This window comes from Salvelinus alpinus, chromosome 35 (genome assembly GCF_045679555.1).
Source record: "Salvelinus alpinus chromosome 35, SLU_Salpinus.1, whole genome shotgun sequence".
Classification (NCBI taxonomy): Eukaryota; Metazoa; Chordata; class Actinopteri; order Salmoniformes; family Salmonidae; genus Salvelinus; species Salvelinus alpinus.
In genome coordinates, this window is record NC_092120.1 from 1,355,348 (window position 1) to 1,373,528 (window position 18,181).

An 18,181-nucleotide genomic window follows, 5' to 3' on the forward strand; every position below is an offset into this window, starting at 1 on the left:
AGTACATTATCTTCTTAATGAATGTAGTGAAGTAAAAGTAAAAGTTGTCAAAAATATAAATAGTAACATAAAGTACAGATACCCCAAAAAACTACTTAAGTAGTACTTTAAAGTATTTTTACTTAAGAACTTTACACCACTGACACACACAAAGCCCCAGTAGTCAGTGGATGAGAGATTGGCAAACACAGCAGGCTTAGTGTTCAGAAATCAACACTACACACATGGTATCACACAAACACAGAAACAACACACACTGTCTATCTGACACCCAAACACAAAGACACAAGCCAGTACAAACAGCCACACCTGTTAGTAACAGTCTCAGAGCAAATATGGCAATCTGTTTCATTTCAGCTTTGTTGTGTGTGGCCATGGAATAGATGAGTACAACTGAAAGGTTAGAGTAGGCCAGTGGTGGCTGGTGGCACTTTAAATGGTAGGGGCTCATAGTAATGGCTGAAATGGAATAAATGGAATGGTATCAAACACATCAAACACCTGGTTTCCATGTGTTTGAGACCATTACATTCACTCCATTCATATTATGAGCCGTCCACCCTCACCAGCCTCCTCTGGAGTAGGCCTATGACACCTTCTCTAAATCCTAAAAAGGGAATTCATTAAACAGAATGAAATGATCATATGGCTGTTTTAACTTTTACATCATGGTGGTAGCCTAATCATTTGAACTCACCACTGACCGTTTGAATTGAAAACAAGCATTGCCACTCCACAAAACTCTAAACCTAGATTCAATCCGGACCACGGAAGATCCACGTTATAGCACAATTGACATTTAAAAGATTGTGCCGACATATTCAACATTTACCATTAATGTGTTCTCCGCGAACTTGGGAACGTTGCCTTTAAAACGAGCATCGTGATCTGATTGAATCTGGCTCCGTGTCTCACTAATCTGGAAAACCCAGCACAAAATTGTTGCGTAATTGCGTCAGAGATTTTAGTCTCACAAAAGTCCGAAAACTAAAGTTCCTAGTTAGATGGCTGTGAAAATGCGCTGAAAACCATTTGTCTCAGTGCGTCAAGGCTATATCACACCCGGCTGTGATTGGGAGTCTCATAGGGTGGCGCACAATTGGCCCAGCATTGTCCGGGTTTGCCCGTCATTGTAAATAACAATTTGTTCTTAACTGACTTGCCTAGTTAAATAAAGGTTAAATAAATAAAAAATTAAATATGTCTTGTTCTTTGGATGGCAACCCAATAGGGGAGAACATTCCCTGTACTGTGTCGCTCTCTGGTGGATGTCTGAGGTACAACAGGGGCAGTCTCATAAGGCATTAGGTTAAATCCTCTGCTATGTCGTATTGCAGGGGTTTAGTTCATCTTTTGCCATGCTAACACCTGTCCAGTCCTGCCTCCAAGTGCTAAATAAATACAAATAAAAAGATGTCTTGTTCCACCTCTAGCACGAGAGACCATAAAGACTAGTCATATGTTTGGATGGCAACCCAATAGGTAGCAAGGAATCATAAGAATTGGGCCTGTGTATTTTAGTTACTGAGGAAATACAGGTATCTACTTAAAGTGGTAAAGACCCATCATGCCTTTATAAGAGGCAGCCAGTCTGGACCAATCATGTATACGAACACTAGATTGCGAACGCTATGCATTGGCCAATGGGAAGCTTTGATGCCAGAGCCCGTCATATTGGTACTCCTCAGAAGGCGCAATTCTCCATAGGAATGAATGGAATCCTACATTATTTGAATATAATGTTTCATGGCATCACAAACGTGCTCAATGGGTGACATGTCTGGTGAGTATGCAGGCCAACTGGGACATTTTCAGCTTCCAGGAACTGTGTACAGATCCTTTCGACACGGGACCATGTATTATCATGCTGAAACATAAGGTGATGGAGGCGGATGAATGGTGCAACAATGGGCCTCGTCATGGTATTTCTGTGCATTCAAATTACCATCGATAAAATGCAATTGTGTTCGCTGTCTGTAGCTTATGCCTGCTCATATCACCCCACCATGGGGTACTCTGTTCACAACGTTGACATCAGCAAACCGCTCACCCACATGATGCCATACACACTATCTGCCCAGTACAGTAGAAACCGGGATTCATCCATGAAGAGCACACTTCTCCAGTGGTCATCGGTGAGCATTTGCCCACTGAAGTCAGTTATGACACCGAACAGCAGTCAGGTCAAGACCCTGGAGAGGACAAGCATGCAGATGAGTTTCTCTGAGACAGTTTCTGACAGTGCAGAAATTATCCGGTTGTGCAAACCCAGTTTCATCAGCTGTCAGCAAGAAACTGGATGTGGAAGTCCTAGGCTGGCGGTTACACGTGGTCTGCAGTTGTGAGGCCGGTTTGACGTACCACCAAATTCTATAAAATGACATGAAGTGGCTTATGGTAGAGAAATTAACATTAAATTATCTGGCAACAGCTCTGCACAGAATGAAGAGTTGCTCATGTTGCCAACCTAATGGGAGACGCTGTCCCAATGGCAGAAAGACGGGCAACAAGCTTAGGCCCAAAATAAACCCATAGGATCAGATTGGCCTTATTTGACAGATTTTAGAGCTCAAAAGCAGCTCACATCACCTCTTCCTCTGGTAGAGTTGGAGGACATCACCACGCATTTCAGGAAGTCCAAACCACATTTTGACAGGAAACACCAAAAACTTTGCGCAGCACTCAACCCCCTCCTTGTGAGACATTTCTGCTGGGTGAGCTGTAGTCGAGTCTTCAGTCTCCTCTAGATGGCACCGTCGCATCAAGCCATATTCTCATACACGTAAGAATCTTCCCATGGCCGGTGTCACGACAACTAGCAGCCCATAGACCACGATGACAGTTAACATTTTGAAGCTATGCATAGTTAAACTCAAATGACAAATAGTTTGTGTTACCATTATGACAGGGTAAGAATAAGCTCATGAGGTGAGTAATATTTGGGAAGTTTATTGGAATCCTCAACAAAAACCATTGTGTAGACTAAACAGACTGCCACCCCAAAAACTCCTACACTTCAATCCAGTTCCCCAATGACATTAAGACCAAAGAGGTTATATATCTAACATTGGTATGCAAAACAATTAATCCATGGAAGCAACCACAAAGAGGTTCCATCCATTGTTGGTCAAATCCAACCTGCTCAGGTTTGAAAGAAGCACAGACAAGACTTCACCTTCTCCAAAAAATATTTATTAAACTGTGGGGGCAGCCTTGGGGGGCAACTTCGCAGCTGCAACCTGGGGAAGCAAATCAAAACAAGACATTAAGTGCTGCAGATTTGTTCAGAGGTTATTCCAGTGAGGAAGTGGGCTCTTGATCTAACAAAGTAATGAGGCCAACATCACACTGGAATAAAACAGCTCGAGGACATTGACTTCACTAGAAACCCTCAGAAATGCCAGTCATGTCACGACAGCACATGCCATAACTAGCTTCTTGGGATAAAAACGATTTCTTAAGCCATCAAAAACACCACAGGGGGAAGCCAAGCGATGACGCCACCATGTAACAGCCAGGGAGGGCCAGGTTACCGCATCTAAATTCAGCTCATTACAAAGGATCAAGAGGGAGAAGATGCACCATACGGTGGATTCAGTCAGCATGAAATTCCCTCCGCTTGTTTACCCTTGAATTGTCACACCATTGTTCCTCTTAGGCAGACAGATTGCTGCCAACAGGGGCTGAGCTGCTGTTTGTTTTTGCCACAGAAAAAATAATAATAAATAGGACTGACACTCATTATGCAGGCTGTGAGGCTCAGGAACAAAGTTAGAGAATATATCTAGACCAAGGACAGCTGGCTGAATTCAAAAGGCAGGCTGAATGCTTGGGCAACACTGCGCTAATGCTCTCATTACATGCACCGTGGGATGTTCTACCATCAAAGTGCAGGGTGACATGTTTCAGTGATGAAACAAACTTATTTTTTGCAACAAAACATGTTTGAGTCTACTTTTTAGGTAAGGGCCAACAGGCCTGACACGGCGAGGTACAAGAAGGCAGTACCCTGGTCCTGGTGAGCCTTGGGGCTATAAAGCCTTTATTTCAGCCAAGCAAGGCAGCAGATGGCCTAGCGGTTAGAGCGCAGGGCCAATAACTGAAAGGTTACTAGTTTCGATTCCCCAAGCAGACTAGATAAAATCTAAAGGACAAAATAAGCCCCCCCCCCCCATTTGACCAAATGATCTCACGGTCCCGATTTAACCAATTTGTTTTGCTTTTGTCTGGGCCAGGCGTGCCTATGTTACTTAGCTCACATCACGACCTGTTTCCCTTATGCCAAAATTCCCTCTCGTTTCCGCTCAAGGTCGTACTCATCACCATTATTAGGTGTAGGGGTCCAACATTTCAGCCCCTTTGTTTCTCGATTCCTTGGGTAGCGCCCTCTCTTCGACCGTTTCTCATACAGAGCACGTAGTAACCCCTAGAGTCCGGGGCTTACGATTCCTTAGTGCACAACCCATGGGCTCCCCAGAAGAAAGGTAACCAAACACTGTTGGTGGAGTAAAGAGAAGGGCCTCACCTGGCCAGCAATCCTGTCCAGATCTCTGGTTCCCTGGGCGGTTAGTCTGCGACCACTGAGAGAGAAGAGGTTCAGTCAGTCAGCAACAGAACAAATTAATCACATTTTATTCGTCACCGTTAAACGGGTGTCCTGACTCTCTGAGGTCATTAAAGATCCCATGGCACTTATCGTAAGAGTAGGGGTGTTAACCCCGGTGTCCTGGCTAAATTCCCAATCTGGCCCTCAACCATCACGGTCACCTAATAATCCCCAGTTTACAATTGGCTCATTCATCCCCCTCCTCTCCCCTGTAACTATTCCCCAGGTCGTTGCTGCAAATGAGAACGTGTTCTCAGTCAACTTACCTGGTAAAATAACGGTAAAATAAAAAAAATAAAAAAAACATGTGCCGAATACAACCGGTGTAGACCTGACAGTGAAATGCTTACTTACAAGCCTTTAACCAACAATGCAGTTAAGAAAAATGTGTGAAAGTAAAAAGCAAGAAATAGAGCGCAGCAGTAAAATAACAGTAGCAAGGTTATAGACAGGGGGCACCGGTACACAGTCAATGTGCGGGGGCACCATTAGTCCAGGTAATATGTATAGATAAAACAGTAGCAGCGTAAAAAAGAGGGGGGCAATGCAGATAGTTAGCCATTTGATTAGCTTTTCAGGAGTCTTATGGCTTTGGGGCAAAAGCTGTCGGACCTAGACTTGGCGCTCCAGTACGGCTTGCCATGCAGTAACAGAGAACAGTATGACTAGTGTGGCTGGAGTCTGACAATTTTTTGGGCCTTCCAATGACTCCTCCATACTAACGGATCATCTCTATTCTGTGCATTAACACAACATCAACATCCCTTATACAGGTCGACTGACAACACCAGAGACGGGAACACTTTGGCAATGACACCACTACACAACCGCCATAAGATGAAATGCGCCCAACCACGTGCAGAAAATGCTACAAAGCTACAAAATCAATGACCAAATCTGAACGAGCCTGGTCAGAGCACAATAGTACATTTATTTTGTTTGCATGGAATCTGGATAATGAAATTGAGCACTTGTAAGATGCTTTGTATACGGTTTTGTTCAGTGGGCACAAACTGGTTTCAACAAGGGAAGAAAAATGTTAGCAAAGCGTTTGGTCTTTGTTAAGCGTTGCATGAAAACCGAAAGTATAATCCTCAACCCAGCGGTGCTCTGGGACCAGGACTAGGTGACCGAAACAGCTCATCTGGTGTTTCACTCGGTTCTCAATAGAAGTAGAAATGTAGGATCGGCTTGCTTTCCCTAATCCTAACCACAAGACCAATGAGAACACCGACCCTGGCTCAGTGTCTAGGGATGTTCTAACCAGCGTGGTTCTACTCACCCGTTGGGGTTCTTCTCCACCATCTTGAGAAGCTCAAGGGCCTGCAGCACCTTGCGGGCCACGTTTTTGGAGCCGACACTGAAGTGGGCGGGACACACACCGTTCCTCTGGCGACCACCATAGATCTTGGTCATGGAGCCCACACCGGCACCCCCACGCAGGTACAGGTGGCGCACTGTGGAAGCTGGGAGGGAGAAGAGGGGTTAACACCATTGATAGTTACAATGACCTTGTTCCATACTTCTGCACTAACAGTGAGGAAAATAATTTGGGGACAACTTGGGTTTAAACCAATGCCAATAACAGATTGGATCTCCCATACTAGACTAACGGCCTGAGCAGACAAGTAGTCCTGAAGGGAAGAATGTCAATGATCAAAATCATACCAGCTCTGGTGTAGAACCAGTTCTCATCGCTGGGGGCCAGCTCCTTGTGTTTGGCCAGCTTGACAATGTCCACCCAATCTGGGACCTTCAGCTTTCCTGACCTGGAACAGGAAAAGCATGTGTTAGTCACTCAGAAAAGCTCAATGCATTCCAAGAATTGAACATGGCTTCACGTGTATGCAACTACATATACTTATATTAAAGAACTGGGTGGAAAACTCACTTCTTCAGGAAAGCCGATAGGGCACGGACAAACTCCTGCTGGTTGACGTCTTTCACTGTGACACCAGGCATCTACCAGAGGGTTAGAGAACTTCAGTATGAGGTACAATGCATGCATGATGGTTACGTAGACTGCAACGAATGTCCTGGGTAGATTGAGGTTCTGAGCACATTCAATGTGTAGACTAGCTACTCATGTAACTAACGTTATAGTTGTGGAGACAATAGGATGACTCGACGCACCAATATACAGAAAACAGTTAAACTGATAATTACACTACTATTGATAACGTTTTTGCAAACATCACTGTCTAACTCACTAGTAAGATGGGTGACTAGCCAGATGGGTGATGAACAGCTTGTTTAAGCAGGCAACTAACGTTAGTTGGCTAGCTAATTATATAGGCTACCTACTTTCCTGTCAGACAGTGGCGATGGATAATATGCACATCTCGTGATAATATAAATCCCTCAGTGTAAAATCTTGAATTATGTGAAGTCCAATTTAAGCAAATAACTGATATCATCAAGGCATAGTTGGGCAAAATTGTTCACTAACAAACCGGCCACCGTTAAATAAAATGTGACGGTTATTAACTGGCTGGAGTTAGCCACAATGCTAGTAATGAACCTCAGTATAACCCCGAGACCTGTAACCACATCAGACATTTGAGGCAGAAATCCAGACGGTATAAGGATCACAGATCAACAGCAGACGAGCGTAACACATTCGAATGGAAGACACCGTTAGCGCAGATAACATAATTGTCTTGTCTAAAATGGACAAACAAAACGCGAAATGTTTAGGCCTCAATGCAGAGGCATGGGGGCAGCCATCACTGGAAGGTATGTGCGAGTGCCGCATGCAATTTTATATATGCTAAATCATCTACAGGACTCTGTAGACTTTCCGGAAAACAGTGTATTTGTTAATTGATTGTTTAATGTATACGCGGTCAGCTTTGGGAGAATAATTATCACGAAAATGTCATACAGTTGGTCAAATAAGGCAGGAGAACAGACATCCGTTTACCTTGCTTGTGGACAGCGAGAGGAAGAGGGTAAGACGGGGTTTCCAGCCCGTGTTAAAACGGGCGGATCGCGTTCGTTCTCGCGAGATATGATCTCACCCTGTACGTCGGTATTTTCATCACAAGATCAAATCAAATCAAATCAAATTTTATTAGTCACATACACATGGTTAGCAGATGTTAATGCGAGTGTAGCGAAATGCTTGTGCTTCTAGTTCCGACAATGCAGTAATAACCAACAGTAATCTAACCTAACAATTCCACACTACTACCTTACACACACACACAAGTGTAAAGGGATAAAGAATATGTACATAAAGATATGTGAATGAGTGGTGGTACAGAACGGCATGGCAGATGCAGTAGATGGTATAGAGTACGGTATATACGTATGAGATGAGTACTGTAGGGTATGTAAACATAAAGTGGCATAGTTTAAAGTGGCTAGTGGTACATGTATTGCATAAAGATGGCAAGATGCAGTAGATGATATAGAGTACAGTATATATACATAAGAGATGGGTAATATAGGGTATGTAAACATTGTATTAAGTGGCATTGCTTAAAGTGGCTAGTGGTACATTTTTACATAATTTCCATCAATTCCCATTTTTAAAGTGGCTGGAGTTGAGTCAGTATGTTGGCAGCGGCCGCTAAATGTTAGTGGTGGCTGTTTAACAGTCTGATGGCCTTGAGATAGAAGCTGTTTTTCAGTCTCTCGGTCCCTGCTTTGATGCACCTGTACTGACCTCGCCTTCTGGATGATAGCGGGGTGAACAGGCAGTGGCTTGGGTGGTTGTTGTCCTTGATGATCTTTATGGCCTTCCTGTGACATCGGGTGGTGTAGGTGTCCTGGAGGGCAGGTAGTTTGCCCCTGGTGATGCGTTCTGCAGACCTCACTACCCTCTGGAGAGCCTTACGGTTGTGGGCGGAGCAGTTGCCGTACCAGGCGGTGATACAGCCCGACAGGATGCTCTCGATTGTGCATCTGTAGAAGTTTGTGAGTGCTTTTGGTGACAAGCCGAATTTCTTCAGCCTCCTGAGGTTGAAGAGGCGCTGCTGCGCCTTCTTCACAACGCTGTCTGTGTGGGTGGACCAATTCAGTTTGTCCGTGATGTGTACACCGAGGAACTTAAAACTTTCCACCTTCTCCACTACTGACCCGTCGATGTGGATAGGGGGGTGCTCCCTCTGCTGTTTCCTGAAGTCCACAATCATCTCCTTTGTTTTGTTGACGTTGAGTATGAGGTTATTTTCCTGACACCACACTCCGAGGGCCCTCACCTCCTCCCTGTAGGCCGTCTCGTCGTTGTTGGTGATCAAGCCTACCACTGTAGTGTCATCCGCAAACTTGATGATTGAGTTGGAGGCGTGCATGGCCACGCAGTCGTGGGTGAACAGGGAGTACAGGAGAGGGCTCAGAACGCACCCTTGTGGGGCCCCAGTGTTGAGGATCAGCGGGGTGGAGATGTTGTTACCTACCCTCACCACCTGGGGGCGGCCCGTCAGGAAGTCCAGGACCCAGTTGCACAGGGCGGGGTCGAGACCCAGGGTCTCGAGCTTGATGACGAGTTTGGAGGGTACTATGGTGTTAAATGCTGAGCTGTAATCGATGAACAGCATTCTCACATGGGTATTCCTCTTGTCCAGATGGGTTAGGGCAGTGTGCAGTGTGGTTGCGATTGCGTCGTCTGTGGACCTATTGGGTCGGTAAGCAAATTGGAGTGGGTCTAGGGTGTCCGGTAGGGTGGAGGTGATATGGTCCTTGACTAGTCTCTCAAAGCACTTCATGATGACGGAAGTGAGTGCTACGGGGCGGTAGTCGTTTAGCTCAGTTACCTTAGCTTTCTTGGGAACAGGAACAATGATGCCCTGTTGATGAATTTCTAGCCCAATCAGAGTAGAACCTGATGCATTTCATAGCAGCTTGCAGTGCCCAAGGTTAAGGCTACATCACAATCAAAAGCCTTGAATTATGAAATTGTCTGCAAAAGAAGAGGCACGTGCCCTGGAGCAGCAATAGAAAATAATTAGCAGTTTTTTTGTGGTATATGGAAGTACTGTTTTATTGCAGCAATAGGATACTAATATCTAATGTTACTATAATCTGCACAGTGAATGCAATAACCAAGATGCTGTAATTCAAAATTATATTTTTATCATAATAATCTTGTGACATATCCTGTCAGTATTTCAAGATCTGTGAAATGCATTGTAACCATATCTTAGTTATTCAGCTTTAATATTGCAGATAGATTGTGGCCTCCATCAATGTAATTGTCTGCATAATTTCCAATCCCCCATATTTTGGGGGTAAATATATAGATAAAATACATATATTTGTTTAAATATATATTTTCCTTAATTATTTTCCCCTAACCCTACCATCCCTCCCCTAACTGGAGTAAACCAATGGACAACAACAATTAGGCTTCTACTTCCAGTTTATACATACTATATAAAACCATAGCTTATTCTTATGGGATTTCCACAAATAGCCTACTGACAGAGATCATGATCAAATTCCTTTGAATTCTGCATGCAACAATCGTTCTTTATTTCCCATGGTACATGGGAACAATGCCAAAAAATGCCCCAAAAAACAATGCTACTTAATTTGTTCTTTGTTATCCTAGAAATAGCAGTGGAAAATAAATGCACTGCTGCCTGAAACACGGCACAGTGAACATGGGCTCTTTTCACAGAACAATGCCAAGATAAAAGTTTGCCATCTCTGTCCCTCTCTTATTTTTCTCCATTGTTTTTCTCTGTTCATCATCTCTTCCATCTGCGCCATTATGTTTACACACGTTTGAGTGTCTCTCTCCGTGTGTATGTGTGTGTGTGTGTGTGTGTGTGTGTGTGTGTGTGTGTGTGTGTGTGTGTGTGTGTGTGTGTGTGTGTGTGTGTGTGTGTGTGTGTGTGTGTGTGTGTGTGTGTGTGTGTGTGTGTGTGTGTTTACAATGCTTGTGGTGACCTTTGCACAGCTCAGGTGGAAAGGTTAGCACTGCTTCAACATTGACACAATTGATATGTTTGTATAGACATGACCAGGAGATAGGTGGGCAGAGAGGGTAATGACGGTTTATGAATGTGAGTTTATTCTGTCAGTCAGCGCAGAAGAATAGAGTGAGAGGAAGAGATCGAGAGGTAAAGAGCGAGGAAAGTTTACAGAGGACAGATTAGAACTGTCATAGACTTATATTTACATTTTACATTTACATTTAGTCATTTAGCAGACACTCTTATCCAGATCTATACATCCACAACATATCAGGTAATTTGGTATTTTCTCATTTATTCAACTGTTCTAAACAGCTTTTTGGTATTTTATTAGGATCCCCATTAGCTGTTGCGATAGCAGCAGCTACTCTTCCTGGGGTCCACAAAATCACCATCTGTTCTCTATCCATTCTCCTTTCATTATATTCTCTATCATATTTTCTGTCATTCATTGAGCTTCCTACTATCTGATCTAAAGCTCTGACTGTGTAGGTTGGCTGTGAGTCTGTATGCTTGTGTTGTCTCTCAATGCTTAATTGATTAACAAAAGTAAATTAATCACATTGAAAGCGACCAGTCACAGATTCAAACCGAAGACAACCACATAAGGTGGAATGAACTCCATTAATTATTTCAAGGCCCTTCAAGGAGCAGGACAGGAGACAACTGTATCAACTGATTATGCAGCTGTATAAAACGATTATTCCAGTCAGCCATAATTATTATGAAAACGGACAACTTGTCGTCTGGATGTCCTGAAAAAGTCAAACTCATTATTCTGAGGAGACAGGTGGCATATTACAGCGCTAAATCTGCTATATCAATATCCATCCGCTTTGTTAATTTGAGCCCATTGTTTGGAAATGTTCTGAAATTACCTGTCAATCACACTCGAGCAAGTTCACACCAATGTCTCCTGCTCTGTCTGTCTGCTACAGTGTGTGATGTTAACGGTCTGTTTCACAGAGCCTACCCTCTCTACACTGTGTTTGCATGGTGCTCACATCCTCAGTGTGAGTGCTCTGTCAGGTCCAGTCTACGCTGACCTTTTCACTCTCCAAGTACCCGTACAGGTCTCCAATACCTAGAAAAAATATCTAACAATCTTTCCCCCTCAACTTCCTGCCTCTGCTTCTCCCTTTTCATTTATTTTTCCTTGGGCTGGGTGGGGGCAGTGGGGGGTGCGGTGGGGGTCCCTGTCTCTGTGCTGCTGAACCTGAGGAGTCCCCAGTGCCTGTACACCTGCATCACCCTGGTGTGCTGTCCTCTGCTGGTCAGGCAGTTCACTGTCTCCCTGCTGCTGCTCATGACCCTCAACTCCCACCTGAAGCACCGCATGGGGAGCAGGTGAGTCAGAGAGAGGTGGTTAAAAAGTACCAAAGATAAATCAAGTGCACCTGAAAGAATTTGCCAAATGTTCTCAGGACTGCACCCTAGACCAGGGGTATTCAACCGGAGTTCCGACAAAAATATTAAAAGAAAACCAAAAAGTGGAACAAATATATATTTTTATGAATATCGCTAGAAACAACAGAATAAACAATTGTATTATTCCATACAGTAGAAAACATGAGTAAATCTTATTTCTAATGATGATGACTTTATTTCTCAACTCCTTATATTGAGCTCATTACACTCATTGGAGCTCATTACACTCATTGGAGCTCATTACACTCATTGGAGCTCATTACACTCATTGGGAGGAATGGGCAAAAATGACTAATTACACAATACAATTACAAAATACCATAAAGATCAATGTATCAAAGTAAACTACCAAATTCATTTGAAATGTATTTAAAGACATATTTCAAATACATGTAACAGAAATACTGCCCATCTCTGCTGACTGGAGTATCTGACATAGGGTTTGAAAAGTATGGGTCACAGAAAGTGCCACTGGTTGCTGGTAAGCTTTCTTGACTTGGATATACATTTTTGACAACACATGTTTTACCTTTTTTTAACCAGCTAAACAGCTACTTTTAGCAAAAACGTGTTTGGAGTAACCTTTGTCTAGCTTATAGGCTATGTTAGTGTTAATCCTTCCAATTATAATATGGGGAGATAAAAAATAATAAAAAACTGACAACCAAATCTATTCATTTTAAAATGTTGGTTAATGTTACTTCTCCTCGCCATTATCATTCACCTGATGATAAGACAAGACGCATTTTTGGCTAACATATGATGGGGGTCTCTAGGTCGCCAGTTTTCCTCGGCGGGGGTCCCTGGGTAAACAAGGTTGAAGACCCTTGCTCTAGAACATCAGTGCATGCTGGCTTCATTTGACCCACTGGGTTCTCTCTCTGTTTCAGGTACAGTTCACTGGTGACACGTCGGCGGTCCCTGTTTGTGGTCATGCTGTGCTGGGTGTCCTCTGTTCTCTCCTCCTTTGCCCAGTTCATCGGCTGGAACGTCCTGGACACCTGGGGAGGGGATGAGGGATGGCTGGATGGGCTGGGGCTGGACGGCATCCCGCCAGGCAACTGGACCTCCCCTCCTCCCCGTCCGATGCCTCCCAAGTATAACCAGGACCGCTCTGTGATCGGGAAGTACCTCCCTTACGGCGGCTTCCTGTCCAAGTTCTACGTGGAGGATCTCCATAACTTCACCTATGCAGAGATCTATGGGAGCCCCTGGGGGGGGGGGGGGGGGGGGGGGGCACCGTCCTCAGCCCCCAGTTCCTGGTCTATGTCTATGGGGTGACCGTCTTCCTGCTCCCCCTAATGGGCCTTCTGGCCATTTACCTAGATCTGGTCTGTGTGATGCCCAGACAGGACCCTGATGGTCCGGGCTCTGGCCCCCCAAAACACTGCTCTCCCCGTGCCCACTCCCTGGGCCTCTCCCTCTGCCTCCTTGTCCTCCTGTGTCTGCCCCTTCACATCACCCACGCCCTCCTGCTTTTCTCCCCAGGCACACTGCCCCCGACCTGGGCTTTCCCGCTGGTCTCGCTCCTGTCGCAGCTCTACGGTCTGGTGCACCCTCTCCTCTTCACCATTCCCATACAATGGGTGGTTGGCCGAGTAGGCCCCCCTGACTCTGCCCCACCTGACCCCCACAGGGGGTAAGACGGTGGGCGGAGCCCTGTGTTCAGCTGTGCAGGGTGCATCCTGCTCACTCAAAGGGAGGCTGTGCCCAGATGTGTGTGTGTAACATGGAACGGGAAACAGGGAAGGTGTGTGTGTGTAACATGGAACGGGAAACAGGGAAGGTGTGTGTGTGTAACATGGAACGGGAAACAGGGAAGGTGTGTGTGTAACATGGAACGGGAAACAGGGAAGGTGTGTGTGTGTAACATGGAACGGGAAACAGGGAAGGTGTGTGTGTAACATGGAACGGGAAACAGGGAAGGTGTGTGTGTGTAACATGGAACGGGAAACAGGGAAGGTGTGTGTGTGTAACATGGAACGGGAAACAGGGAAGGTGTGTGTGTGTAACATGGAACGGGAAACAGGGAAGGTGTGTGTGTAACATGGAACGGGAAACAGGGAAGGTGTGTGTGTGTAACATGGAACGGGAAACAGGGAAGGTGTGTGTGTAACATGGAACGGGAAACAGGGAAGGTGTGTGTGTGTAACATGGAACGGGAAACAGGGAAGGTGTGTGTGTAACATGGAACGGGAAACAGGGAAGGTGTGTGTGTGTAACATGGAACGGGAAACAGGGAAGGTGTGTGTGTAACATGGAACGGGAAACAGGGAAGGTGTGTGTGTAACATGGAACGGGAAACAGGGAAGGTGTGTGTGTGTAACATGGAACGGGAAACAGGGAAGGTGTGTGTGTGTAACATGGAACGGGAAACAGGGAAGGTGTGTGTGTGTAACATGGAACGGGAAACAGGGAAGGTGTGTGTGTAACATGGAACGGGAAACAGGGAAGGTGTGTGTGTAACATGGAACGGGAAACAGGGAAGGTGTGTGTGTGTAACATGGAACGGGAAACAGGGAAGGTGTGTGTGTAACATGGAACGGGAAACAGGGAAGGTGTGTGTGTAACATGGAACGGGAAACAGGGAAGGTGTGTGTGTGTAACATGGAACGGGAAACAGGGAAGGTGTGTGTGTAACATGGAACGGGAAACAGGGAAGGTGTGTGTGTAACATGGAACGAGAAACAGGGAAGGTGTGTGTGTGTAACATGGAACGGGAAACAGGGAAGGTGTGTGTGTGTAACATGGAACGGGAAACAGGGAAGGTGTGTGTGTAACATGGAACGGGAAACAGGGAAGGTGTATGTGTAACATGGAACGGGAAACAGGGAAGGTGTGTGTGTTAACATGGAACGGGAAACAGGGAAGGTGTGTGTGTAACATGGAACGGGAAACAGGGAAGGTGTGTGTGTAACATGGAACGGGAAACAGGGAAGGTGTGTGTGTAACATGGAACGGGAAACAGGGAAGGTGTGTGTGTAACATGGAACGGGAAACAGGGAAGGTGTGTGTGTAACATGGAACGGGAAACAGGGAAGGTGTGTGTGTAACATGGAACGGGAAACAGGGAAGGTGTGTGTGTGTAACATGGAACGGGAAACAGGGAAGGTGTGTGTGTGTAACATGGAACGGGAAACAGGGAAGGTGTGTGTGTAACATGGAACGGGAAACAGGGAAGGTGTGTGTGTAACATGGAACGGGAAACAGGGAAGGTGTGTGTGTAACATGGAACGGGAAACAGGGAAGGTGTGTGTGTAACATGGAACGGGAAACAGGGAAGGTGTGTGTGTAACATGGAACGGGAAACAGGGAAGGTGTGTGTGTGTAACATGGAACGGGAAACAGGGAAGGTGTGTGTGTAACATGGAACGGGAAACAGGGAAGGTGTGTGTGTAACATGGAACGGGAAACAGGGAAGGTGTGTGTGTAACATGGAACGGGAAACAGGGAAGGTGTGTGTGTGTAACATGGAACGGGAAACAGGGAAGGTGTGTGTGTAACATGGAACGGGAAACAGGGAAGGTGTGTGTGTAACATGGAACGGGAAACAGGGAAGGTGTGTGTGTAACATGGAACGGGAAACAGGGAAGGTGTGTGTGTAACATGGAACGGGAAACAGGGAAGGTGTGTGTGTAACATGGAACGGGAAACAGGGAAGGTGTGTGTGTGTAACATGGAACGGGAAACAGGGAAGGTGTGTGTGTAACATGGAACGGGAAACAGGGAAGGTGTGTGTGTAACATGGAACGGGAAACAGGGAAGGTGTGTGTGTAACATGGAACGGGAAACAGGGAAGGTGTGTGTGTAACATGGAACGGGAAACAGGGAAGGTGTGTGTGTAACATGGAACGGGAAACAGGGAAGGTGTGTGTGTGTAACATGGAACGGGAAACAGGGAAGGTGTGTGTGTAACATGGAACGGGAAACAGGGAAGGTGTGTGTGTAACATGGAACGGGAAACAGGGAAGGTGTGTGTGTAACATGGAACGGGAAACAGGGAAGGTGTATGTGTAACATGGAACGGGAAACAGGGAAGGTGTGTGTGTGTAACATGGAACGGGAAACAGGGAAGGTGTGTGTGTGTAACATGGAACGGGAAACAGGGAAGGTGTGTGTGTAACATGGAACGGGAAACAGGGAAGGTGTGTGTGTAACATGGAACGGGAAACAGGGAAGGTGTGTGTGTAACATGGAACGGGAAACAGGGAAGGTGTGTGTGTGTAACATGGAACGGGAAACAGGGAAGGTGTGTGTGTAACATGGAACAGGAAACAGGGAAGGTGTGTGTGTAACATGGAACGGGAAACAGGGAAGGTGTGTGTGTAACATGGAAGGGGAAACAGGGAAGGTGTGTGTGTAACATGGAACGGGAAACAGGGAAGGTGTGTGTGTAACATGGAACGGGAAACAGGGAAGGTGTGTGTGTGTAACATGGAACGGGAAACAGGGAAGGTGTGTGTGTAACATGGAAGGGGAAACAGGGAAGGTGTGTGTGTAACATGGAACGGGAAACAGGGAAGGTGTGTGTGTAACATGGAACGGGAAACAGGGAAGGTGTGTGTGTAACATGGAAGGGGAAACAGGGAAGGTGTGTGTGTAACATGGAAGGGGAAACAGGGAAGGTGTGTGTGTAACATGGAAGGGGAAACAGGGAAGGTGTGTGTGTGTAACATGGAACGGGAAACAGGGAAGGTGTGTGTGTAACATGGAAGGGGAAACAGGGAAGGTGTGTGTGTAACATGGAATGGGAAACAGGGAAGGTGTGTGTGTAACATGGAACGGGAAACAGGGAAGGTGTGTGTGTAACATGGAAGGGGAAACAGGGAAGGTGTGTGTGTAACATGGAACGGGAAACAGGGAAGGTGTGTGTGTGTAACATGGAAGGGGAAACAGGGAAGGTGTGTGTGTAACATGGAACGGGAAACAGGGAAGGTGTGTGTGTAACATGGAAGGGGAAACAGGGAAGGTGTGTGTGTAACATGGAACGGGAAACAGGGAAGGTGTGTGTGTAACATGGAAGGGGAAACAGGGAAGGTGTGTGTGTAACATGGAAGGGGAAACAGGGAAGGTGTGTGTGTAACATGGAAGGGGAAACAGGGAAGGTGTGTGTGTAACATGGAACGGGAAACAGGGAAGGTGTGTGTGTAACATGGAAGGGGAAACAGGGAAGGTGTGTGTGTAACATGGAAGGGGAAACAGGGAAGGTGTGTGTGTAACATGGAACGGGAAACAGGGAAGGTGTGTGTGTAACATGGAAGGGGAAACAGGGAAGGTGTGTGTGTAACATGGAAGGGGAAACAGGGAAGGTGTGTGTGTAACATGGAACGGGAAACAGGGAAGGTGTGTGTGTAACATGGAAGGGGAAACAGGGAAGGTGTGTGTGTAACATGTAGTTACAACACCAGCATTCCCATCTCATATGTTCTAATTCACTCTCTTAGGCTCTGTTTACACACATGTCTAATATGGTAATACTTCAAAATTGCTGAACATCCAATTTCCCTGGAAGTTTGTCCACAAACATGTTCCAATCATTGTGTGTAAACAGCGCCATGTATCTTTGTGTGATTCACAAGGAGCTTCTTTGTGAATGTTTCCCCATATATATTCATCAACCTGTCAGTAGCACATACTAGACTTAATTCGTTTTTCACACACTGTGCGGTTTAATTATTGAGTCTCATATCAAATAAGGTCACTAACCAGGCTTACATCCAACCTTTTTATGCTGTGTAAAGTACATTTCATAAAGTACATTTTTATGCTGTGTAAAGTACGTAAAAAAGGTCAAGACAGGCCTGATGGAAACATCTAATTTGTCAGTAGACGTTCCAAATGTCAGCCAAACAAAATACGCTAGACAAGCTGGGATCTTTTTGTGTCGGTAAAATTCATTATGTGAGAAATAGCAGAGGAAATGCCTTTACGCGCAAATATGTATATAATAACCATCATACCGAAGTCAACTTGGAGTCACAAGATGACATGGTGTGTGGTCCTTCCACTTAATTATGATGAACTTCACAGGGTGGTGAAAATGCAAGGAGATGAACTTGATGCTCCTTTCCAATAAATATTGAGGGTCTTATTCTGCCATTTGACAAATTAAAATAATCTTGCTCTTTTATCCATAATAATCTCATCAACCACACGGTATCTGCGAGCTGTTGTCTAGGGCGCAAGTGCTGAGACCAGAGTGAGCATATTTGCTATATAACGC

General features: G+C 45.4%; 1 protein-coding gene and 1 pseudogene across 1 annotated transcript; one reads left to right on the forward strand and one right to left on the reverse strand.

Annotated features, from left to right (window-relative positions):
• Positions 1-3,170: 3,170 nt before the first annotated feature.
• Positions 3,171-7,613, reverse strand: LOC139563929 (small ribosomal subunit protein eS19). The gene is made up of 6 exons (XM_071382965.1): positions 7,530-7,613; positions 6,498-6,568; positions 6,275-6,375; positions 5,889-6,072; positions 4,526-4,580; positions 3,171-3,239 (listed from the first exon to the last, which is right to left on the reverse strand). Exons 2-6 carry the CDS (start codon positions 6,566-6,568, stop codon positions 3,195-3,197), a joined length of 456 nt encoding a protein of 151 aa, XP_071239066.1. The 5' UTR covers positions 7,530-7,613; the 3' UTR covers positions 3,171-3,194.
• LOC139564072 (adenosine receptor A1-like) lies at positions 7,320-13,686 on the forward strand (annotated as a pseudogene).
• The last annotated feature ends 4,495 nt before the right edge of the window (positions 13,687-18,181 follow it).

Excerpts from the sequence above, each read along its gene's own strand:
- LOC139563929 (XM_071382965.1), bottom strand. The coding sequence starts at position 6,568 with ATGCCTGGTGTCACAGTGAAAGACGTCAACCAGCAGGAGTTTGTCCGT. Across the intron at positions 6,073-6,274 it reads CTGGTTCTACACCAGAGCTG|CTTCCACAGTGCGCCACCTG; the intron begins GTATGATTTTGA and ends TCTCCCTCCCAG. Across the intron at positions 3,240-4,525 it reads TGGACAGGATTGCTGGCCAG|GTTGCAGCTGCGAAGTTGCC; the intron begins GTGAGGCCCTTC and ends TTGCTTCCCCAG.